Raw genomic sequence first — 26,457 nt, forward strand, 5'->3', positions numbered from 1 at the left:
AAATGGGTAAATAGATGATGAAACCATATGATATCAGGTAAAGCAAGGTCAACTCATGCACCCCCACTGGCAACAGATGCAAACGCATAAAGGTGGAAGTATGTTGCATAGAAAGCAAAGTGCAAGTGGACAAAGATGACCACACAGCCAGCGGGGGGCAATAGAGGACCAAAGCTTACCTGGAAAGACCGTGTGCAACAAGACCCAGGGTGGCGCTACCCCAACGCGCGTTTCGGCGCGTTGGGGTAGCGCCACCCTGGGTCTTGTTGCACACGGTCTTTCCAGGTAAGCTTTGGTCCTCTATTGCCCCCCGCTGGCTGTGTGGTCATCTTTGTCCACTTGCACTTTGCTTTCTATGCAACATACTTCCACCTTTATGCGTTTGCATCTGTTGCCAGTGGGGGTGCATGAGTTGACCTTGCTTTACCTGATATCATATGGTTTCATCATCTATTTACCCATTTCATGGGTTGGGCACTGTACCCAATATTCTCCATTCCCATGTTATATATCACTATATACTACATTTTTCCATCTCTATATCCGTGTGTTTTTCTTCCCAGGGTGGCGCTCTTTTTGTTCTCCGCTCTCATCACCTTGCTTCACGGCATCTTATGTACCTATCTTACTCCTTTTTCTGGTATTTTTAACATGCTTTAATAAAATTTATATACTTTTGGTATTATGAGCTCCCTCTTCAGGAGTGTGCAAAGCAGTAATCAAAGCAAAAGGAGGCTACTTTGAAGAACCTAGAATATGACATATTTTCAGTTGTTTCACACTTGTTTGTTATGTATATAATTCCACATGTGTTAATTCATAGTTTTGATGCCTTCATAGTCATGAAAATAAAGAAAACTCTTTGAATGAGAAGGTGTGTCCAAACTTTTGGTCTGTACTGTATATATTTAGTCTGACTCTGTTACCAATTTTTATTTTCTAGGAATTAAAAAGACGGGACAATGACGTCTACTACAACTTGAAAGCACAATAATCTAATAAATGACCTCCATTATTTCATTTTCTAATGCTCCAATAGCCTCCACATAGGCTTCAGACTGGGTACAGAGATTGTCAACTTTCAGATCTCTCCCTAATGGAGCTCACAATCTAATTGTCCTACTGACACCCACTGGGGAACATTTATAGGAAGGTAATATCTTATCACTGTTTTTGGAGTGACCGTCCAAAGCTCATGAAGAACCCAGAACCTAATGACTGAAAGACAACATTACTAACCAGAGAACCGGCGTGGTGCCTGTGATAAACACGTTCATATCATCTGATGTAACCTTGGACCATCTCAACCAGTGATCTCCAACCCATTGCTTCACATCTATGGTAGGAGTCTAACTACAAGCATTCCTTTAAAGCCATAGAATAACAAAGGATGTTGGAAACTGGAGTTTCACAACAGCTTGAGGACCATGGGTTGAAAATCATAAAGGAACTTCTGCTACTATTTCCTGTTGCCGTGTATTTTTAGATATTGCTTGGCAATTGGTTATGAATTTGTTACTGTCGCGCAAACTGCATGGATCCCTTCGTGTCATTTTGTACAGTAATTGTGGAGAAGTATAAAGCTCAATCCATTACACTCACTTTATTTGTCTCATGACTTATCCATAAAGTTCTATACTTTTGAATTTCATATAACACTAGCAGGACCTCCCTGGCTGTTTTCAGAACTACCATATAACTGAATAAAGAGAAGCACCTTCAAGCTGAACCTCCACAGCATGGAAAACATGAATTAATTTTGTGGTATCTGGCTGGAATCTTAGGTTTTTGACATGGAAAACAATCTACACCCAACATTCTCCAATGGGAAAATCTCCAATATGTTAGCAGCCCCCCAATTCACAACCAGATGCTCTCATAGTCAAGACCAGGGATGCTCAACCTGTGGCCCTCCAGCTGTTGTGAAACTACAACTCCATGATACCCTTCTGTAGGATGATAGTTGTAGTCTCTCAGGGAATGATGGGAGTTATAGTTTTGCAACAGCTGGAGGGCCGCAAGTTGAGCTTGCCTGATCAAGACAATGGTTTTAAAGAGGAGCTGTCTCTTCTCCTGACATGTCTGTTTTACTACTTGGATTCCCAATGTAACAACAATTCTGGAGCGTTTGTTCTTATGACTCTGTATTGTTCTAAAAGTTATGAATGAATTACTAGCAGTCTGCAATAAAGGGCATCCTGGATGTTACCCGTTTGGGGTGTATCTGATACTGGTAGCACTGATTGGGCCATTTCAGATTGTGCCGGGACATCCCCCAACCGGTAACACCCTGATGGACATTTATTGCAGACTGCTAGACTGCTAGACTGCTAGACTTCATTCATAACTTCTAGCAGGAATAATAAAGGAATGGCACAACAAAGAATGATAAAAATAGATGCCACAGATTTGGATTACATGGGGAATGCAATTACCTACTAAAACAGACATGTCAGGAGGTGCTTCAATCATTCTGAAAAGCAAAAGCTGGGGATAAGATCCTGGAGCTCTCGATAATCTCTAGTACTCTTGAAGACATTAGAAAAATGGTGCATCACTCCATTTCAATTAGACAAAATTGACAACTCTTGTATGTAATATGCAGATCTGGGCACAAGTCCATAGAAAGGATGCCCTGGAGCTGAAGAGAGTACAGAGAGAGTGACTAAACTGATAAGGGGCATGGAGGGTCTTAGTTACGAAGAAAGATTAGAATTACATTTTAGTCTTGAGAAGAGATGTCTAAGGAGGGGCAGGGGAACATGATAACCTATACAAAAATATAAATGTGCCATAAAAAAATATGGTGAAAAACTGTTCCATGTAAAATTTCCTTAAAAGACAAGGGGACACTGCCTCCGACTGGAGAAGAAAAAGTTCTGTCTCCAGAGGTGTCAAAGCTGTAAGAACTGTGAATCTGTGAAATAGACTACCTTCAGACGTGGTCACAGCAGGAACGGTGGGTGGTTTTAAAAGTTTTAAAAACAGTAATGCTTATGAAAATGTGTAGAAGTCTAAATCTCACTCCTCTTTTTCTTAAATTCACGTTCCTCCCCACCTATCCCTTGGTTGAACTTGATGGACTTACGTCTTTTTTTCAACTGTATTAACTATATAAATATGTAACTATGTAAAATAATACCTGCTGGAAATACCAAAATGAAGAAGGCACATATTTTCATATGTGAGTGCTCAGGTTTTCTGGACAGATATATCTAAGTCCATAGATGTAAATCTGCACCTTCCTATATGTCAGAGGGTTATCTCCTCCATCTGTTGCCAGAAAACCCCCCTTATTCTCACAGTGCCTGGACCGTTAATGGACACTTCATTGCAATCAACTGTATCCCCAATAACTCCACAACGGATAAACAAAATTAACTGATTGTACAATATTGGAGGAGCTGGCATGCACAATTTCTAAAAGTTTGGTCAGACCATCTATGGGTCAATTTAATGACCCCTTTTTCTTTTCTTTACATGTTACTACTGTACACTCAGAGTCACTTTCTATATTTTATTGTGTTTGGTAACCAAAATTTATGTTCATACATGCTAGACTGTTTCCTTTAAGGTGATAAACTGTGGTATTGTTACGTTGTTTCATGTAGTATGCTGTCCAACACGATGAAATTAGAAAAAAATGGCAATTTCACCATAGTTTAATGTATTTTATTTTTACAGTGTTCCCTAAGCAGTAAAACTGACATGCTTACTTCATTCTCCTGGTCAGTACGATTCCACAGATTCCACATTGTTATAGAAAAAACTTTGGAAAAAATATATTTTCTTTCAATCAGGATATTCTTAACCCCATAACTTTTGTTATACTTACATTACGGAGGTATGTAGGGCTAATTTTTTGATGCAGAGCGATCTGTAGTTTTTATTGATACCATTTGGGATCTGTGTGACCTTTTGATCACTTTTTATTCAATTTTTTGGGGGAGGTGAAGCAACCAAAAAATGGTGATCATTAGATTTTTTTCTCATTCACTTTCCAGGATAAATACTTTTATATTGTAATAGTACAGGCATTCTGAGACACGGTGATACTAATGAGTAGTGATGAGCGAACCGGTACATCCTGCTTTGGACAAACCCAGTTCGTTTATCTACATAATTCATATTCAATGTGATTCCTATCTCCACAATTGAATTATAATATATTTCCTCCATTTCACGGGGTTCCGAAGGTGCACTCGGTCCCCCATTGCCCGCAGACCTGTTGCTTAGCTTTGGGAATGAGGTTCTGTGTTTGACCTCATTCCCAGGGCGGCTTTACTAGCTGGGTGGCTCCCTGCTCCTAGTCTGCCTTGAGCGCCGAGCTGATCACTCGGTGCTCGACTGGTTGGTCTGTCGGTTATGTGACGCTGGCCACGTCACATGACCCTCACTCTCCACTATAAATACAGGCAGCCTGCTGGCTACAGGTTGCCTGGTAATTTCTAGGTTCCTGGCTATTTGTTGGACTACTGAATACTTACCTGATCCTGTTCCCTGACGATCCTCTGCCTGCTCCTCCTGTACTGCGCATACATCCTGGTTTTGTGACCTCAGCTCCCACCTGACTACTCTCTTAGGACTCCTCTTGTACTTCGCTACTCTCCTGGTATTTGACCCCGGCTTCTCCTGACCATTCTTTGCTTAATCCGTTGTACTGCGTAGCTCTCTTGGTTCTGACCCGGTCCGTTCATGTTCCGTATTTTGTCTTGTCTGTCTCCCCTGCACATATCCTAAGTTAGGGACTGCCGTCCAGTTGTCCCCTGTCATCAGGACTCGTGAGGCAAGTAGGCAGGGCCAGGGGTGAGGGTGGAGCGCAGTGGTCACTACCCTTCCCCCGGTGTGTGTGTGGATGTGACCGTTACACTCCAATGAGGCTCTTTCAATATGGCCAATGTTAACGCGAGACTCCATTAGTCTCATGCATGCGCCGTTACTGTGAGTCGTGGTGCGCGCATTAATGTATTACATAACAAATCCGAACCCGGATTTGTTAATGACTGTGATGCGCTTAATGAAACTCACAATAGAGAATAATGAAGTCTCTCGTTAACATTGACCAAACTGAAAGAGCTTAATCAGAGGCAATACATTCTAATGCACGTACGGAGATAGGGATCACATTGAATATGACATGTAGCAGGACGAACCTGATCTCTACCGAGGAGCTTTATTTATTTATTTGTTTTAAATAAGGAATGGGGGTGATTCAAATTTTTACATTTAAAAAAAAAAGTTTAACATTTAGCCTACTGAAGGACACTGGAATATGTAATCATCTGATCGCTTCTCCCATAGACTGCGATGATTTATCATTGTAGTTTATGAGAGAATTAGTGTTGCTATCAAGCAACGTCACCACCTTCCTCACACCCTCAAATCCCTGAATTAATGCAATTTGTTCGGCTAATGACATACCCCATTTTTAAAGAGTCAGAATTGCATAAAACAAAAGCAGTCATACCCACCTTACTAATGTTACTTGTTAGTACTGTAGTTCCTTTTAATACACAAAAAATTGCAGCTCAGCCAGTCACTTACCACAGTGGTGACCAGCATACGGAAATAACTTAAAATAGATGTTGATGAGATTCAAAATCATTTTCATGATCAAAAAGAAGAGAGAGGACTGAAATCTGTGAGTATCCTACCGAATACTACTACTAAGAGAATTGTTGTATCCTGTGTTTATTATAGTTCTCAGTATTCATGGTTGATAATATTATATATTACACAGGTTTTACTAGGCTGATATTAGATTCATGCTACATATAGAATGTGTTTAAGAAAAAAAATTGAAATCTGTGCTAAGTTCATGCTAATTCTCTGGTGCAAAGGGAGATGACAAGTAACCAGGCCGCTCTGGAAGCAGTGATGGCTCAAGAAGTATTTCTGCAATTTATCTACAGGATAGGGGATAACTAGTAGATCCATAGTAGACCAACCACAGATCAGAAGAATGTGCTCCTGAGTTCCTTGATTAAATGGAGTAAATATTGAACACGCTCAGCCCCTTAGTGTCACGATTGATGTTGCAGATAGCTGGAAGTTATGAATAAATGTCCGACTGGCTTTATCCCAAACTAAGGAGCATATAGGTGACCCCTATAAAACCCTAAGAGCTCACCCTGACTGCTAAGCACATACAAGGGTCTCAGAGGTAGGCGATTGTATGCCCACGTACCTAAGACTGTGTGACACCTGAAAACCCTATAATAGTGAGGGTACACGACCACCTGCACTTCATACGGAGGGAGTCAGGGTCACCTAGAATCAAGCCAGCAAGGAAACACAATACATGAAAGGACTAATCTGAAGAAGACGCAGCAGAAGCCTCCAGCAGTGAACACTTCAATCCAGGAAGTAGTATAAACCGCAAAGTAAGGCAGTATGGGAGGGAATATAAAGGAAAGAGGATTAGTCTAGATAGGTGACACCTGGGAGAAGGAAATGAGATGAGAAAGTGAAACCAAAACAAAGAACATCATGCAAGAGGTAGAGAAGGACGTCTGTCAGACCTTCTCACAGAACTGGCGGTGACACTCAGATAGTGAACTGCAACGTGCACATTTGACCATTTAAATGGTTGAATCTGACCCCTGTTCTCGTAACCAGTGGGTGTCCCAGCAGTAAGAAGCCTACCAATCTAGTTATTATCCCTTATCCAGTGGATAGGGATAATCAGAATACGCCTTAAAGGAACTAGCACACCAGGAATTTAAGCCCCATTTTCAAAATCGAATTTTGGTAGGCAACGTTAAGTGAATGTCCTCCCTTGATCTTTAAATCTTATTAGTAGAGATGAGCGAATTTCATGTTATGAAATTCGTTCACGCTTCATTTGGTGGTAAAAACAGACTTGCGTTATGGATTCCATTACCACGGACCATAACGCAATTCTATGACGGAATGCCTTTAGAGGCATTCCGTTATTCATTCCGTCACAATAGAATTCTAAGGGCTGGAGAGGACTCCCCTGCATAATGGAAACGGGACGGATCCGTTTTGCAGCCCATAGACTTACAGTACGGACCAAAAGTTTGGACACACCTTCTCATTCAAAGAGTTTTCTTTATTTTAATGACTATGAAAATTGTAGATTCACACTGAAGGCATCAAAACTATGAATTAACACATGTGGAATTATATACATAACAAACAAGTGTGAAACAACTTAAAATATGTCATATTCTAGGTTCTTCAAAGTAGCCACCTTTTGCTTTGTTTACTGCTTTGCACACTCTTGGCATTCTCTTGATGAGCTTCAAGAGGTAGTCCCCTGAAATGGTTTTCACTTCACAGGTGTGCCCTGTCAGGTTTAATAAGTGGGATTTCTTGCCTTATAAATGGGGTTGGGACCATCAGTTGCGTTGAGGAGAAGTCAGGTGGATACACAGCTGATAGTCTTACTGAATAGACTGTTAGAATTTGTATTATGGCAAGAAAAAAGCAGCTAAGTAAAGAAAAACGAGTGGCCATCATTACTTTAAGAAATGAAGGTCAGTCAGTCAGCCGAAAAATTGGGAAAACTTTGAAAGTAAGGGCTATTTGACCATGAAGAAGAGTGATGGGGTGCTGCGCCAGATGACCTGGCCTCCACAGTCACCGGACCTGAACCCAATCGAGATGGTTTGGGGTGAGCTGGACCGCAGAGTGAAGGCAAAAGGGCCAACAAGTGCTAAGCATCTCTGGGAACTCCTTCAAGACTGTTGGAAGACCATTTCAGGGGACTACCTCTTGAAGCTCATCAAGAGAATGCCAAGAGTGTGCAAAGCAGTAATCAAAGCAAAAGGTGGCTACTTTGAAGAACCTAGAATATGACATATTTTCAGTTGTTTCACACTTGTTTGGTATGTATATAATTCCACATGTGTTAATTCATAGTTTTGATGCCTTCGTAGTCATGAAAATAAAGTAAACTCTTTGAATGAGAAAGTGTGTCCAAACTTTTGTTCTGTACTGTATATTATGACGGAATGAATAACGGAATGCCTCTAAAGGCATTCCGTTATGCATTCCATCATAGAATTGTATCATGGTCCGTGGTAACGGAATCCATAACGCAATTCTGCTTTTACATCCAAACGAAGCGTAAACAAATTTAAAAATAGGAAATTCGCTCATCTCTACTTATTAGGACCAAAATTCTGATTACATTTCATAGAGCTCAAGTTCCTCAATATTTCTTCATATTTCAGGGACACAGTTTTCAGTTTCAATTCAGCAGGGTGAGGTCTAAATCTACTAAGATCTTCTTCTCTGGGAAACAGCAACTGTGAGGAGGGAGTAGGTAAGTCACCAAAAGAAAATCATAAATCTGAACCAACAGATTGAGCAACAAATCGGCAAAAGGCAAATTTTGAAGAAATCTGCAGTGTTTTGGTCAATGTTCCAGCCAACTTTTATAGTAAATAGGGTAATACACATAAAAAGGCAAGAACTGGCCTCTAGCTGGTATCTGTGTATGTACAGAAATTAAGTGCATTTGGTAAAGAGGTGGGACATGCTGTTGACTGAATCATTGAGATTCTCAGGAATAATGGCAATAAAGTGAGTCGACTTTTGAAATGTTATAGACTTGTCCAAAAATATGTGTGCTAATGTTGGGAATTAATCTGATTGCCTGGGGTAGCACATTCTGGGGAAATGGGCAGCATGATTGAAGTCTTGGAGACAGGGGAGGGAGGGTCGGATAATGGAGGTAGTTAAGCTGGTTTCATATCACTTTTTTTTTTACTTTCTGTTCTTCAACAAGGGCGTATAGGGTGGTGCAGCATTTGGGAGAGATTTCTGTTGTGTAATTGGGCGGATGGTGATGTTGAACAGTCAATTTAGATAAAAGATTACTGTGATATCCATCCAGGGGCAGCTGAGGTAGGGTAACTAGACCTACTGTGCAAAATGTGTCTTTTGCGTGGGTGGGTGGATTTGGAACACATGGTTTGGACTGGAGACAAGCCAACCACTCAAAAGTGGTTTCCGGTCCAGTTCGCCAAAGTTTTGAAAAAGTTCTGTTCGGACCGAAATCAGTTTGGGCCGAAACAAAGTTGAACAAATCACAGAAAAAAATAAAAATAAAACATCTTGCACAATATGATAATGAATGTTGCGGATGTACATGGCTACATTTATACAATCACAGAAAATAATGCACTACAATAATAGATGCAAGCATAACATATGGACTAAGCCCTCACTCTATTGATAAAATATGAGACACTTGGTCAATACATTTTGATCAAAACACATCTAAGCCCACCTACCAAGTGACGAGGTGGTCTCAGTTCAGGCGGGTCCTATGCTAAACCTGCCTATGCCGTTATGCATTTATGTTCAGGAGCGCAGACCCCGCACATACAGTGTGTTGCTCCTAGTTACCTCCAAAACAAAGCTCCAATCGCCCTGAAAGTTGGTATATAACTCCATCTAGTACTCTAGGAAAATCTATTTTCATTTATTTTTTATGATACATTGTTGATAGCCAGCGGGATGATTGCTGCTTGATATACTGGAGAAACTGCTCGCCAGTCTGGGTTCTCTCTTACAGGCCAATCAGTTCCAACCCGTTTCAGGCTTCCACCATGGCGTGAACCTGACTGCAAAGTGCTTGAAGCTTGATATACTGGAGAAACTGCTCGCCAGTCTGGGTTTTCTCTTACAGGCCAATCAGTTCCAACCCGTTTCAGGCTTCCACCATGGCGTAAACCTGGCTAGTAAGCGAGAATCGCATGGAGCGGCTTGTCCGCCATGTGAGAGTACAATGTAGGGATGGCTTTTTGGGAGAAATAATACTCGCTAGGAATCTTTCAGTGAGTGAGCGCATGCCATTAGCTCCCTAAATGCAGCAGACTTGACTAAATGGTACGGCAGCAACTGCACCGTCAGTAACTTGGCCAGGTGGGAAATAAGCTTACGCGTCATCAGATTTCTGGACTCGTAGAGTTGTTTCCTGGAGAAGTGTAAAGGGATGATAACGATGTGAAAGACACCGTACTGCCCATGGATGCAGCCTGGCTGCTGCAAGAAGCACAGTAGGAAGGGGGGAACTCCATCTCTGTTTTCCCATGAGATTGGGTGATGCCGATTCATGTGGTTCAATACAGCTGTGATGCCTATGTTTGTGTTTGCCTGCCCTCGTTTTATTTTGCTCTTGCACAGCTTGCACATGGTAATGCTTTTGTCTTCTCTGAAAAAACAGGATGGGAGGTACTCGGGCAGCAGAAGTAGAGGCAGCCAAGCTTGGCTTACTTCTGGCACATTTTGGGCCTCATTTGCCCACAGTGTCAGCTGCATCACCAGAAGCAAATGTGGCCCTTGCTGTTTTTTGGTAGGTACGTGGACTCTGCTCTTTATTGCTGTTGCCCTCACCCTTCTCCTCTGATGTTGTCTTCTCCTCAGCACCCCGATGCGGCTCCCAGGTCCTGTCAAGCACACAATTGACACAAAGTCCTCACCCTCCCTTCCTCTTCTATCAGACTATGGGACATCATGGTGGATTCTTTGGCCTCCCTTCCCTGTTTTGCCCCGACTGCCACTGTCGCTGCCCTCAAAGCCAATACCGCGGCTACGGGGGCCAGTACCACCAGCACCAACACAGCTATTCCTGGGGTCTGCAGCCTCCTCCACATCCTCCTCAGGGCAGTAGAAATGCTGACTGCTCCCACACAAATCATCAACAGGGAGACTCTCTTGAATATCTGCCGTAGGGCATGGTCAGGTTTTCTTGCCCCTTCTTTGGTAAATGGTAGGTGCACCTCTAGGAATGGGCAGTGAATACTGAGAGGACTTCACTGAAAGCCTTCTTTGTGGTTCCATGACACGGTGTCAAACTCTGAAGTCATGCCACATAATCCTGCTGCGACTGAGAGAAGGAATGAGCCATCCAATCCACAATCTCATCCTCTTTCTATTCAACTATAATGTTGCTACTTTCCAAAGTCAGCAGGGACAACTGCGGCCTATTACTACTTCTGGCTGGATAGTTGGTGCTGCTACTACCCACATTCTGGCTCTGGGTCTTAAGTTTGGAACATTTCCGTAGCCCTGCCATTTTTGGGTCTCTCCCTAGATCTCAATAAATGACATATTCCAGTTGCAAATATTTATTAATAACATAGTGGAATGCATTGAGAACAATAAAACATAATAATGATCAATGTAAAACAAAATTAATATCCCATGGAGGTCTGGATTTGGAATGATACTCAAAATCAAAGTGGAAAATCTAATTTTCCACTGTGTGTGCCTATATGACCTCCCTACAATGCCTTGGCATGCTCCTGATGAGGCAGCAGATGTTCTCCTAAAGGGATCTCCTCCCAGACCTGGATTAAAGCATCAATCAACTCCTGAAGAGTCTGTGGTGCAGGTAAATGGAATGAGACATGATGTGTCAGATGTGTTCAATTGGATTCAGGTCTGGGGAACCGGCAGGCCAGTCCATAGCATCAAAGCCTTCATCATGTAGGAACTGCTGACACACTTCAGCCACACGAGGCCTAGCATTGTCATGCATCAGAAGGCACCCATGGCCCACTGCACCTGCGTATGATCTCACAGTGGGTCTTAAGATCTTAAACCAGTACCTAATAGTAGTCAGGGTACCTCTGGCTAGCACATGGAGGGCTGTGCAGCCCTCCAAAGAAATGCCTACCAACACCAATACTGACCCATTGCCAAACCGGTCATGCTGGAGGATGTTGCAGTTAGCAGAACGATCTCCACGGAGTCTCCAGACTCTGTCATGTCCGTTACATGTGCTCACGGTGAACCTGCTCTCATCCGTGAAGAGCGCCAAAGTCGAATCTGCCAATCTTGGTGTTATCTGGCAAATGCCAATCGCCCTGCACGGTGTTGGGCTATAAGCACAACACTGACTTGTGGATGACGGACCCTTATACCACCCTCATGAAGTCTGTTTCTGACAGTTTGAGCAGACACATTGATATTAGGCGCCTGCTGTAAGTCATTTTGCAGGGCTCTGGCACTGCTCCTCCTTGCACAAAGGAGGAGGTAACTGTCCTGCTGCTGGGTTGTTGCCCTCATATGGCCCCCTCCATGTCTCCTGGTGTACTGGCCTGTCTCCTGGTATCTGCTCCATGCTCTGGACACTGTGCTGACACAGCTGGACACAGCTAACCTTCTTGCCACAGTTCGCATTGATGTGCCATCCTGGATGAGCCGCACTACCTGAGCAACCTCTGTGGGTTAAAAACACTGCCTCATGCTCCCTTGAGGGGTGAGAGCAGTGACCAAAACAAAAGCCAAAATGATAAGAACAATGAAATGGTTTGTGGTTACCATAGAAACATAGAAACATAGAATGTGTCGGCAGATAAGAACCATTTGGCCCATCTAGTCTGCCCAATATATCTGAATCCTATGAATAGTCCCTGGCCCTATCTTATATGAAGGATAGCCTTATGCCTATCCCATGCATGCTTAAACCCCTTCACTGTATTTGCAGCTACCACTTCTGCAGGAAGGCTATTCCATGCATCCACTACTCTCTCAGTAAAGTAATACTTCCTGATATTACTTTTAAACCTTTGACCCTCTAATTTAAAACTGTGTCTTCTTGTGGTAGTTTTTCTTCTTTTAAATATGCTCTCCTCCTTTACCGAGTTGATTCCCTTTATGTATTTAAAAGTTTCTATCATATCCCCTCTGTCTCTTCTTTCTTCCAAGCTATACATATTAAGGTCCTTTAACCTTTCCTGGTAAGTTTTATCCTGCAATCCATGTACTAGTTTAGTAGCTCTTCCCTGAACTCTCTCTAGAGTATCTATATCCTTCTGGAGATATGGCCTCCAGTACTGCGCACAATACTCCAAGTGAGGTCTCACCAGTGTTCTGTACAGCGGCATAAGCACTTCACTCTTTCTACTGCTTATACCTCTCCCTATACATCCAAGCATTCTGCTGGCATTTCGTGCTGCTCTATTACATTGTCTTCCCACCTTTAAGTCTTCTGGAATAATTACTCCTAAATCCCTTTCCTCAGATACTGAGGTCAGGACTGTGTCAAATATTCTATATTCTGCCCTTGGGTTTTTACGCCCCAGGTGCATTATCTTGCACTTATCCACATTAAATTTCAGTTGCCAGAGTTCTGACCATTCTTCTAGTTTTCCTAAATCCTTTTCCATTTGGCGTTTCCCTCCAGGAACATCAACCCTGTTACATATCTTTGTGTCATCAGCAAAAAGACAAACCTTACCATCGAGGCCTTTTGCAATATCACTTATGAAGATATTAAACAAAATTGGTCCCAGTACAGATCCCTGTGGAACCCCACTGGTAACATGACCTTGTTTTGAATGTTCTCCATTGACTACAACCCTCTGCTGTCTGTCACTCAGCCACTGCCTAATCCACTCAACAATATGGGAGTCCATGCTCAATGACTGCAGTTTATTGATAAGTCTTCTATGTGGGACAGTGTCAAAAGCCTTACTAAAATCTAGATATGCGATGTCTACTGCACCTCCACCGTCTATTATTTTAGTCACCCAGTCAAAAAAATCTATAAGATTTGTTTGACATGATCTCCCTGAAGTAAACCCATGTTGTTTTTCATCTTGCAATCCATGGGATTTTAGATGTTCCACAATCCTATCCTTTAATAGGGTTTCCATTAATTTGCCTACTATTGATGTCAGACTCACTGGTCTATAGTTGCTCGGTTCCTCCCTACTACCTTTCTTGTGAATGGGCACGACATTTGCCAATTTCCAATTTTCCGGGACGACTCCTGTTACTAATGATTGGTTAAATAAATCTGTTAACGGTTTTGCCAGCTCACCACTAAGCTCTTTTAATAATTTTGGGTGTATCTCATCAGGCCGCTGTGACTTATTTGTCTTCACCTTAGACAGCAAACTTAGAACTTCTTCCTCTGTAAAGATACATGCATCAAACGATTTATTAGTCATCCTTTCTAGTGGAGGTTCTTCTCCTTTTTCTTTTGTAAAAACGGAACAGAAGTATTCATTAAGGCAGTCGGCTAGCCCTTTATTCTCTTCTACATACCTTCCGTCCTTTGTTTTTAATTTAGTTATTCCTTGTTTTAATTTCTTTTTTTCATTTATATATCTGAAGAATGTCTTATCCCCTTTTTTCATAGACTGAGCTAGTTTTTCTTCTGCCTGCGCTTTAGAAGTTCTTATAACTTGCTTGGCCTCTTTCTGCCTAATCTTGTAGATTTCCTTATCTTCATTGCTCTGGTTTTTTTTATAATTACAAAATGCTAGCTTTTTATTTTTAATGATTTGGGCCACTTCTGCTGAGTACCACAGTGGTCTCTTCCTTTTTTTGCTTTTACTGACAAGTCTAATGCAATTTTCTGTTGCCTTCAATAATGCACCTTTTAAGTAGTCCCATTTCTCCTGGACTCCATGTAATCCGTTCCAGTCTGATAAGGACTCATTTATGACTAATTTCATTTTTGAAAAGTCTGTTTTTCTAAAATCTAAAACTTTTGTTTTTGTGTGGTGGGACTCTTTCACAGTTCTTATATTAAACCACACTGACTGGTGATCACTAGATCCCAAGGTTTCGCCTACAATGACATCATATACCGAATCCCCATTTGTGAATACCAAGTCCAAAATGGCCTCCCTCCGGGTTGGCTCCTCAACCACTTGTTGTAGAGATAACCCCAGTAGGGAATTTAGAATATCTGTACTCCTGGTAGAACTTGCTATTTTGGTTTTCCAGTTTATATCTGGAAGATTGAAATCTCCCATAATGATAACTTCTCCTTTCATTGTCATTTTAGCTATTTCTTCAACTAGTAGATCATCTAGTTCTTTAACTTGACCAGGTGGTCTATATATCACACCTACACGAGTTACTGCATGGTTAGCAAACTGCAACGTAACCCAGACTGACTCTATGTTGGCCTCACCAACTTGTATTAGGTTAGATTTAATGCTATCTTTCACATACAGAACCACCTGCAGAACCACCCCTTCATAGGGGTTGTCTTGCTAATTGCCTATCATTTCTACCTGTTGTCTATTCAATTTGCACAACAGCAGGAGAAATTGATTCACAATCAGTGTTTCTTCATAACTGGACAGGTTGATTTCACAGAAGACTTGGAGTTACATTGTGTTGTTTAAGTGTTCCCTTTATTTTTTGAGCAGTTGTATATACTGTATATTCTGATAGTTTGAATATAATCAACAACCCCACCCACCCCCAAAAAGTTGATTTAAAACGTTTGAATAAAGGCGAAACGGATTTGGGCTTAAATTCGTTATCACTCCCAGATACTTTTGTGTGCTACACTGTCTATTGGTATAGTAATCACGTATATATGCTGCTACTTTGAATATAATCAGTCCTCAAAAAAAAAAAAAAAAAAAAAGATTGGAAATGTGCTTGTGAACACAGAAAAAAGGGAAACTGATTTCGGCCTAAATTTGTTAACCCTCACAGATACTTTTGTGTGCTGGCCTGTTTATTGATGTTGATCACCTATATGCTGGTTTCATTAAATTGAAAAAGTCCCAAAAAAATAAAATTTCAAGTTGAGAAATGAATGAACATCAATGGATGATTAACTCCTTAAGGACACAGCCTTATTTCACCTTAAGGACCAGGCCATTTTTTGCAAATCTGACCACTGTCACTTTAAGTGGTGATAACTTTAAAACGCTTTGACTTATCCAGACCATTCTGAGATTGTTTTTTCGTCACATATTGTACTTCATGACACTAGTAAAATGAAAATCAGATGATGATCAGCTGGCACTCTGTTGGTGAGAGCGTGGTGCACGCGTCCGAGATAGCAATCTCACGTAAATAGTAGAAAGAGACCGGCACTCACTGTTCTATGCAATGATGAATTCTTAATTTGGTCACATATACCATATCTTGTTTGTAGAGATGGCCCGAACTATCCGACGGCGAACAGTTCCCGGCGAACATAGCTTGTTCGCGTTCGCCTCTGCCGGGCGAACACATGCGATGTTCGGTCCGCCCCCTATACATCATCATTGAGCAAACTTTGACCCTGTACCTCACAGTCAGCAGACACATTCCAGCTAATCAGCAGCATACCCTCCCTCCCAGACCCTCCCACCTCCTGCACAGCATCCATTTTAGATTCATTCTGAAGCTGCAGTCTTAGTGAGAGGAGGGAGACTGTAACTGCTGCTGATTTAATTGGGAAATCGATAGCTAGGCTAGTGAATTCAGTGTCCACTCCAGTCCTGAAAGACTCATCTGATCTCTGCTGTAAGGACAGCGTCCTGACAGCACCCCAAAAAGCCCTTTTTAGGGCTGCAACATTAGTCTGCTTTTTTTTTTTCCTTTATATACATATTGCAGTTGCCTGGCCTGCCTGTGTGTGAGGAGCTGCAGGCCCACAGACTGTAGTGTGCCCACTGCCAGTGCTCACCCCTGTCATTCCGTGTGGCACAGGACTTTGCTTAAAAAAAGGCACTTAATTTTTACACTTTAATCTAAGGTTAGTTGCCTGCCAGTGTGTGTCAGGCTGACTTCCACTGACTGTAGTGTGCCCACTGCCAGTGCCCACCACTCATACCGGCTGGCACAGGACTTTGCATAAAAAAGGCATTTAATTTTTACACTTTAGTGTAATTTCAGCTGCTTGCCTGCTGCTAGTGTGTGTCAGGCCGACTTCAACTGACTGTAGTGTGCCCACTGCCAGTGCCCACCCCTGTCATCCCGTGTGGCACAGGACTTTGCTTAAAAAAAAGGCACTTCATTTTTACACTTTAATCTAAGGTTAGTTGCCTGCCAGTGTGTGTCAGGCCGACTTCAACTGACTGTAGTGTGCCCACTGCCAGTGCCCACCCCTGTCATCCCGAGTGGCACAGGACTTTGCTTAAAAAATAGGCACTTAATTTTTACACTTTAATCTAAGGTTAGTTGCCTGCCAGTGTGTGTCAGGCTGACTTCCACTGACTGTAGTGTGCCCACTGCCAGTGCCCACCACTCATACCGGCTGGCACAGGACTTTGCATAAAAAAGGCATTTAATTTTTACACTTTATTGTAATTTCAGCTGCTTGCCTGCTGCTAGTGTGTGTCAGGCCGACTTCAACTGACTGTAGTGTGCCCACTGCCAGTGCCCACCCCTGTCATACCGAGTGGCACAGGACTTTGCTTAAAAAATAGGCACTTAATTTTTACACTTTAATCTAAGGTTAGTTGCCTGCCAGTGTGTGTCAGGCTGACTTCCACTGACTGTAGTGTGCCCACTGCCAGTGCCCACCACTCATACCGGCTGGCACAGGACTTTGCTTAAAAAAGGCATTTAATTTTTACACTTTAATGTAATTTCAGCTGCTTGCCTGCTGCTAGTGTGTGTCAGGCCGACTTCAACTGACTGTAGTGTGCCCACTGCAGTGCCCACCCCTGTCATACCGAGTGGCACAGGACTTTGCTTAAAAAATAGGCACTTAATTTTTACACTTTAATCTAAGGTTAGTTGCCTGCCAGTGTGTGTCAGGCTGACTTCCACTGACTGTAGTGTGCCCACTGCCAGTGCCCACCACTCATACCGGCTGGCACAGGACTTTGCATAAAAAAGGCATTTAATTTTTACACTTTAGTGTAATTTCAGCTGCTTGCCTGCTGCTAGTGTGTGTCAGGCCGACTTCAACTGACTGTAGTGTGCCCACTGCCAGTGCCCACCCCTGTCATACCGAGTGGCACAGGACTTTGCTTAAAAAATAGGCACTTAATTTTTACACTTTAATCTAAGGTTAGTTGCCTGCCAGTGTGTGTCAGGCTGACTTCCACTGACTGTAGTGTGCCCACTGCCAGTGCCCACCACTCATACCGGCTGGCACAGGACTTTGCTTAAAAAAGGCATTTAATTTTTACACTTTAATGTAATTTCAGCTGCTTGCCTGCTGCTAGTGTGTGTCAGGCCGACTTCAACTGACTGTAGTGTGCCCACTGCCAGTGCCCACCCCTGTCATACCGAGTGGCACAGGACTTTGCTTAAAAAATAGGCACTTAATTTTTACACTTTAATCTAAGGTTAGTTGCCTGCCAGTGTGTGTCAGGCTGACTTCCACTGACTGTAGTGTGCCCACTGCCAGTGCCCACCACTCATACCGGCTGGCACAGGACTTTGCATAAAAAAGGCATTTAATTTTTACACTTTAGTGTAATTTCAGCTGCTTGCCTGCTGCTAGTGTGTGTCAGGCCGACTTCAACTGACTGTAGTGTGCCCACTGCCAGTGCCCACCCCTGTCATACCGAGTGGCACAGGACTTTGCTTAAAAAATAGGCACTTAATTTTTACACTTTAATCTAAGGTTAGTTGCCTGCCAGTGTGTGTCAGGCTGACTTCCACTGACTGTAGTGTGCCCACTGCCAGTGCCCACCACTCATACCGGCTGGCACAGGACTTTGCTTAAAAAAGGCATTTAATTTTTACACTTTAATGTAATTTCAGCTGCTTGCCTGCTGCTAGTGTGTGTCAGGCCGACTTCAACTGACTGTAGTGTGCCCACTGCAGTGCCCACCCCTGTCATACCGAGTGGCACAGGACTTTGCTTAAAAAATAGGCACTTAATTTTTACACTTTAATCTAAGGTTAGTTGCCTGCCAGTGTGTGTCAGGCTGACTTCCACTGACTGTAGTGTGCCCACTGCCAGTGCCCACCACTCATACCGGCTGGCACAGGACTTTGCATAAAAAAGGCATTTAATTTTTACACTTTAGTGTAATTTCAGCTGCTTGCCTGCTGCTAGTGTGTGTCAGGCCGACTTCAACTGACTGTAGTGTGCCCACTGCCAGTGCCCACCCCTGTCATACCGAGTGGCACAGGACTTTGCTTAAAAAATAGGCACTTAATTTTTACACTTTAATCTAAGGTTAGTTGCCTGCCAGTGTGTGTCAGGCTGACTTCCACTGACTGTAGTGTGCCCACTGCCAGTGCCCACCACTCATACCGGCTGGCACAGGACTTTGCTTAAAAAAGGCATTTAATTTTTACACTTTAATGTAATTTCAGCTGCTTGCCTGCTGCTAGTGTGTGTCAGGCCGACTTCAACTGACTGTAGTGTGCCCACTGCCAGTGCCAACCACTGATACCGGGTGGCACAGTAGCTTGCCGATAAATAAGGCATTTAATTTTTAGACAGTAGTCTAAATTCAGTTGCTTGCCTGCTGCCAGTGTGTGTCAGGCCCTCTTCCACTGACTGTAGTGTGCCCACTGCCAGTGCCAACCACTGATACCGGGTGGCACAGTAGCTTGCCGATAAATAAGGCATTTAATTTTTAGACAGTAGTCTAAATTCAGTTGCTTGCCTGCTGCCAGTCAGTGTGTCAGGCCCTCTTCCACTGACTGTAGTGTGCCCACTGCCAGTGCCAACCACTCATACCGGGTGGCACAGTAGCTTGCCGATAAATAAGGCATTTAATTTTTACACTTTAGTGTAATTTCAGTTGCTTGCCTGCTGCCAGTGTGTGTCAGGCCCGCTTCTACTGACTGTAGTGTGCCCACTGCCAGTGCCAACCACTGATACCGGGTGGCACAGTAGCTTGCCGATAAATAAGGCATTTAATTTTTAGACAGTAGTCTAAATTCAGTTGCTTGCCTGCTGCCAGTGTGTGTCAGGCCCGCTTCCACTGACTGTAGTGTGCCCACTGCCAGTGCCAACCACTGATACCGGGTGGCACAGTAGCTTGTCGATAAATAAGGCATTTAATTTTTACACTTTAGTGTAATTTCAGTTGCTTGCCTGCTGCCAGTGTGTGTCAGGCCCGCTTCCACTGACTGTAGTGTGCCCACTGCCAGTGCCAACCACTGATACCGGGTGGCACAGTAGCTTGCCGATAAATAAGGCATTTAATTTTTAGACAGTAGTCTAAATTCAGTTGCTTGCCTGCTGCCAGTGTGTGTCAGGCCCTCTTCCACTGACTGTAGTGTGCCCACTGCCAGTGCCAACCATTCATACCGGGTGGCACAGTAGCTTGCCGATAAATAAGGCATTTAATTTTTACACTTTAGTGTAATTTCAGTTGCTTGCCTGCTGCCAGTGTGTGTCAGGCCCTCTTCCACTGACTGTAGTGTGCCCACTGCCAGTGCCAACCACTGATACCGGGTGGCACAGTAGCTTGCCGATAAATAAGGCATTTAATTTTTAGACAGTAGTCTAAATTCAGTTGCTTGCCTGCTGCCAGTGTGTGTCAGGCCCACTTCCACAGACTGTAGTGTGCCCACTGCCAGTGCCAACCACTCATACCGGGTGGCACAGTACCTAGCACGCGTAGTACCACTTATCTAAAAAAAAAATGACAGGCAGAGGCAGGCCACCCCGCAGGGGCCGTCGTGGTCGTGGTGCTGTGATTTCCACTGTCCCTGGAATAATGCCCAGTTTTCAGAGGCCACGTACCCTGAACCCGAAAAATTCAGAGGACGTAGTTGACTGGCTTAGACAGGACACCCAATCTTCAACAGCTTCCGCTAAGAACCTTGACGCACTATCCTCCTCCAACTCAGCTTCGGTCACCTGCTCTCAAGTTACCACGCACCCGCCCGTCGCCACTACCACCACAGCCACCACAGCCGCTTCACTTGATCCGTCAGAGGAGTTATTTACACATCAGTTGGATGCAATTAGTGATGCGCAACCATTATTGCCAGATGATGTAGATTACGGGGATATGTCTCAGTCAGGCAGGATTACACACATGGACGTACAGTGTGATGATGATGATGTTGTACCCGCTGCTGCTTCCTTTGCTGAGGTGTCAGATACAAGTGAAGCGGTTGATGATGACGATGTGTCCACGGATGCCACGTGGGTGCCTGCTCGAAGAGAAGAAGAGGGGGAAAGTTCTGAAGGGGAGACAGAGAGAATGAGGAGACGAGTTGGAAGCAGGGGGAGGTCGTCGCAAGGAGTTAGTGGCACAGTCAGACAGCATGTATCGGCACCTGGGGTCAGCCAGACAGCACGCCAGTCAACGCATGCTGTTGCCACCACTAGAATGCCGTCATTGCAAAGCTCAGCAGTGTGGCATTTTTTTTGTGTGTCTGCCTCTGATAAAAGCAATGCCATTTGCAACCTGTGCCAAAAGAAACTGAGTCGTGGGAAGTCCAACACCCACCTTGGTACAACTGCTTTGCGAAGGCACATGATCTCACATCACAAACGCCTATGGGATCAACACATGAGTACAAGCAGCACACAAACTCAAAGCCACCATGCTCCTCCTGGTCCTGCATCTTCAGCCACGTCAACCACTGCTGTCCTCCCTGCCCCCTCTCAACCACCCGCCACTCCATCTCTCACCTTCAGCAGTTCCTGCTCATCTGCCCACAGTCAGGTGTCTGTCAAGGACATGTTTGAGCATAAGAAGCCAATGTCACAAAGTCACCCCCTTGCCCGGCGACTGACAGCTGGCTTGACGGAACTCTTAGCCCGCCAGCTTTTACCATACCAGCTGGTAGAGTCTGAGGCCTTCAAAAAATTTGTCGCTATTGGGACACCACAGTGGAAGGTACCCGGACGAAATTTTTTTTCAAAAAAGGCAATCCCAAACCTCTACCATGTCATTGAAAAGGAAGTCATGGCATCTCTGGCATACAGTGTTGGGGCAAGGGTCCATCTGACCACTGATACCTGGTCTGCAAAGCACGGTCAGGGCAGGTATATCACGTATACTGCGCATTGGGTCAACCTGCTGACGGCTGACAAGCATGGAATGCGTGGCTCTGCAGCGGAGTTGGTGACACCACCACGACTTGCAGGCAGACCTACTGCCACCTCCTCTACTCCTACTCCATCCTCTTTAATTTCCTCCTCGGCTGAGTCCTCTTCTGCTGCGGCGTCTGGCTGCACATCAACTGATTCCCCCCAGCTCCCCAGGGGCTATTCCACATCCCGGATACGACAGTGTAACGCTATCTTGGGGTTGACTTGCCTGAAAGCAGAGAGCCACACAGGACCAGCACTCCTGTCCGCCCTGAACGCACAGGTGGATCAGTGGCTGACCCCGCACCAACTGGAGATCGGCAAAGTGGTGTGTGACAATGGAAGCAATCTGTTGGCGGCATTAAATTTGGGCAAGTTGTCACATGTGCCGTGCATGGCACATGTGTTGAATCTCATCGTACAACGTTTTGTGTCTAAGTACCCAGGCTTACAGGACGTCCTCAAGCAGGCCAGGAAGGTGTGTGGCCATTTCAGGCGTTCCTACACGGCCATGGCGCACTTTTCCGATATTCAGCGGCGAAACAACATGCCAGTGAGGCGCTTGATATGCGACAGCCCGACACGTTGGAATTCAACACTCCTAATGTTCGACCGCCTGCTCCAACAAGAAAAAGCCGTCAACGAGTATTTGTATGACCGGGGTGCTAGGACAGCCTCTGCGGAGCTGGGAATCTTTTTGCCACGTTACTGGACACTCATGCGCAATGCCTGTAGGCTTATGCGTCCTTTTGAGGAGGTGACAAACCTAGTCAGTCGCACCGAAGGCACCATCAGCGACCTCATCCCATTTGTTTTCTTCCTGGAGCGTGCCCTGCGAAGAGTTCTGGATCAGGCTGTAGATGAGCGTGAAGAGGAAGAGGAAGAGTTGTGGTCACCATCACCACCAGAAACAGCCTTGTCATCATCGCTTGCCGGACCTGCAGCAACGCTGGAAGAGGAGTATGAGGAAGAGGAGTCAGAGGAGGAATGTGGCGGCTTTGAGGAGGAGGAAGACCAACCACAGCAGGCACCCCAGGGTGCTCGTTGTTGTCACCTATCTGGGACCCATGGTGTTGTACGTGGCTGGGGGGAAGAACAGACCGTCAATGACATCAGTGAGGACGAGGAACGGGAAATGAGAAGCTCTGCATCCAACCTTGTTCAAATGGGGTCTTTCATGCTGTCATGTCTGTTGAGGGACCCACGTATAAAAAGGATAAAGGAGAACGATCTGTACTGGGTGACCACGCTACTAGACCCCCGGTATAAGCAGAAAGTGGCAGAAATGTTACCAAATTACCGAAAGTCGGAAAGGATGCAGCAGTTCAAAACCAAACTAAAAAATATGCTTTACACAGCTTATAAGGGAGATGTCACAGCACAACGGGAATCTAACAGGGGAAGAGGTGAGTGTAATCCTCCTCCTACCACGGCGGCAAGGACTGGACGATTTACAGATGTGTTGTTGATGGAGGACATGCGGAGCTTTTTCAGTCCTACTCATCGCCACAGCCCTTCGGGATCCAGCCTTAGAGAACGACTCGACCGACAGGTAGCAGACTACCTCGCCTTAACAGCAGATATCGACACTCTGAGGAGCAATGAACCCCTTCACTACTGGGTGTGCAGGCTTGACCTGTGGCCTGAGCTATCCCAGTTTGCGATAGAACTTCTGGCCTGCCCTGCTTCAAGTGTCCTGTCAGAAAGGAGCTTCAGTGCAGCAGGAGGCATTGTCACTGACAAGAGAAGTCGCCTCGGTCAAAAAAGTGTTGATTACCTCACCTTCATAAAGATGAATGAGGCATGGATCCCGAAGGGACTGACAGTGGGGGATACGTTTGACTAACAAAAGGCCTGATTACATGCCTTGGCCTCAAAATGGTCCCCACGCTGCTGTATTTAATGTCTGCATACCGGATGACTTTCGTGAATTCTCCACCACCAACTAGGGTTCAAGCCGTAATGTTTTAGTCACTTTTCTGCCTGGAAAACATAAATTTTTCCGGCCGCTGCTACAATAGCGTCTGCAACAGTGCCATTATTTTTCAGGCATGTGTACATGCCTAATTTTTCTGTCCTATGGTGCAGCACTGTGGCTGCAAAAACAAACCAAAAAAAAAAGGCACATACAAGTGTCAATTCCCCTTCGTGATCGTTACCTTGTTGTGGTGAAGGGGCTTGCGTATCACAATGAAGCAATCATCATCACCTCTATAAAAGTGTGTTGGCAATGTTGCCACACCCCAGATGATAAGGCCGTTGCTTCATTATGGTCAGACCAAAAGCGATCGGGTGGCCACGCTACTAGACCCCCGGTATAAGCAGAAAGTGGCAGAAATGTTACCAAATTACCAAAAGTCGGAAAGGATGCAGCAGTTCAAAACCAAACTAAAAAATATGCTTTACACAGCTTATAAGGGGGATGTCAATGGGGGATTCGACAATGGTTAATCAATTCGACCGGATAGGGTCCGTAACAGGGATTAAACTGATAGCAATAGTACTAGTTAAGACACCACTCATATAGGGTGTCACAGCACATTGCTCTGTGCACGCGCAGTGCCCCAATTTGGGAGTAAGAGGACCGACCAAGCTGCTTTTTCCATCTCCCGGTTCCTGAAATCAATTCAGTTTAGTGTATGAGAGTTTGGTCTGTCACTGTGAAGGCAGTCGAAGGTACCCGGCCTAAATTTTTTTTCATAAAAGGCAATTCCTGATATGGGACGTAACAGGGATTAAACTGATGAGAATAATACTACAGAAAATACCACTCATATCGGTGGAGGGAGCCAGCGTTTTTTTAACCATCTCCCCGTTCAAAAAATCTATTTAATAAATGGCCCCCAGATTGGGGATGTTAGAGGGATTAAACTGATGAGAATAGTACTACAGAAAATACCACTCATATCGGGTGTGACAGTAAATTGCACGGCGCAGATGCAGTCACCGTGGTTTAAAACAGAGTGGAGGGAGCCAGCGTTTTTTTAACCATCTCCCCGTTCGAAAAATCTATTCAATAAATGGCACCCAGATTGGGGACGTTAGAGGGATTAAACTGATGAGAATAGTACTACAGAAAATACCACTCATATCGGGTGTGACAGTAAATTGCACGGCGCAGACGCAGTCACCGTGGTTTAAAACAGAGTGGAGGGAGCCAGGTTTTTTTTAACCATCTCCCCGTTCGAAAAATCTATTCAATAAATGGCACCCAGATTGGGGACGTTAGAGGGATTAAACTGATGAGAATAGTACTACAGAAAATACCACTCATATCGGGTGTGACAGTAAATTGCACGGCGCAGACGCAGTCACCGTGGATTAAAACAGAGTGGAGGGAGCCAGCGTTTTTTTAACCATCTCCCCGTCCGAAAAATCTGTTTAATAAATGGCCCCCAGATTGGGGAGTCGGGGACGTTAGAGGGATTAAACTGATGAGAATAGTACTACAGAAAATACCACTCATATCGGGTGTGACAGTAAATTGCACGGCGCAGACGCAGTCACCGTGGATAAAAACAAAGGGGAGGGAGCCAGCGTTTTTTTAACCATCTCCCCGTTCGAAAAATCTATTCAATAAATGGCACCCAGATTGGGGACGTTAGAGGGATTAAACTGATGAGAATAGTACTACAGAAAATACCACTCATATCGGGTGTGACAGTAAATTGCACGGCGCAGACGCAGTCACCGTGGATTAAAACAGAGTGGAGGGAGCCAGCGTTTTTTTAACCATCTCCCCGTCCGAAAAATCTGTTTAATAAATGGCCCCCAGATTGGGGAGTCGGGGACGTTAGAGGGATTAAACTGATGAGAATAGTACTACAGAAAATACCACTCATATCGGGTGTGACAGTAAATTGCACGGCGCAGACGCAGTCACCGTGGATAAAAACAAAGGGGAGGGAGCCAGCGTTTTTTTAACCATCTCCCCGTTCGAAAAATCTATTCAATAAATGGCACCCAGATTGGGGACGTTAGAGGGATTAAACTGATGAGAATAGTACTACAGAAAATACCACTCATATCGGGTGTGACAGTAAATTGCACGGCGCAGACGCAGTCACCGTGGATTAAAACAGAGTGGAGGGAGCCAGCGTTTTTTTAACCATCTCCCCGTCCGAAAAATCTGTTTAATAAATGGCCCCCAGATTGGGGAGTCGGGGACGTTAGAGGGATTAAACTGATGAGAATAGTACTACAGAAAATACCACTCATATCGGGTGTGACAGTAAATTGCACGGCGCAGACGCAGTCACCGTGGATAAAAACAAAGGGGAGGGAGCCAGCGTTTTTTTAACCATCTCCCCGTTCGAAAAATCTATTCAATAAATGGCACCCAGATTGGGGACGTTAGAGGGATTAAACTGATGAGAATAGTACTACAGAAAATACCACTCATATCGGGTGTGACAGTAAATTGCACGGCGCAGACGCAGTCACCGTGGATTAAAACAGAGTGGAGGGAGCCAGCGTTTTTTTAACCATCTCCCCGTCCGAAAAATCTGTTTAATAAATGGCCCCCAGATTGGGGAGTCGGGGACGTTAGAGGGATTAAACTGATGAGAATAGTACTACAGAAAATACCACTCATATCGGGTGTGACAGTAAATTGCACGGCGCAGACGCAGTCACCGTGGATAAAAACAAAGGGGAGGGAGCCAGCGTTTTTTTAACCATCTCCCCGTTCGAAAAATCAATTCAATTGACCTTTCGGGGACCCTTGGTGTTGTACGTGGCTGGGTGGAGGAAGAAACCTTCAATGA

General features: G+C 44.4%; 2 protein-coding genes across 7 annotated transcripts in view; both read left to right on the forward strand.

Moving 5' to 3' along the window:
- Positions 1-2,816, forward strand: part of LOC120992031 (myeloid cell surface antigen CD33-like) — a 36,082-nt gene extending 33,266 nt beyond the window's left edge. For all 5 annotated transcript variants that reach the window (XR_005776901.1, XM_040420795.1, XM_040420808.1 and 2 more), the window contains one exon: positions 944-2,816. Coding sequence is in view for 4 of the 5 variants with exons in the window: in XM_040420795.1 (XP_040276729.1) it covers positions 944-994 (51 nt within the window). In the remaining variant the exon portion in view is untranslated. The remainder of the gene's footprint in view (positions 1-943) is intronic.
- Positions 2,817-8,494: 5,678 nt separating this feature from the next.
- The window catches only part of LOC120991941 (sialic acid-binding Ig-like lectin 13), an 82,553-nt gene continuing 64,590 nt past the window's right edge, over positions 8,495-26,457 (forward strand). Inside the window, exon 1 of one of the 2 annotated variants that reach the window (XM_040420676.1) lies at positions 8,495-8,553. In XM_040420676.1, the coding sequence (XP_040276610.1) occupies positions 8,507-8,553 (47 nt within the window). In that variant the 5' untranslated portion in view covers positions 8,495-8,506. The remainder of the gene's footprint in view (positions 8,554-26,457) is intronic. The other variant, XR_005776873.1, reaches the window with a different exon arrangement.

The sequence above is a fragment of the Bufo bufo genome, chromosome 1 (assembly GCF_905171765.1).
Source record: "Bufo bufo chromosome 1, aBufBuf1.1, whole genome shotgun sequence".
Taxonomy (NCBI): Eukaryota; Metazoa; Chordata; class Amphibia; order Anura; family Bufonidae; genus Bufo; species Bufo bufo.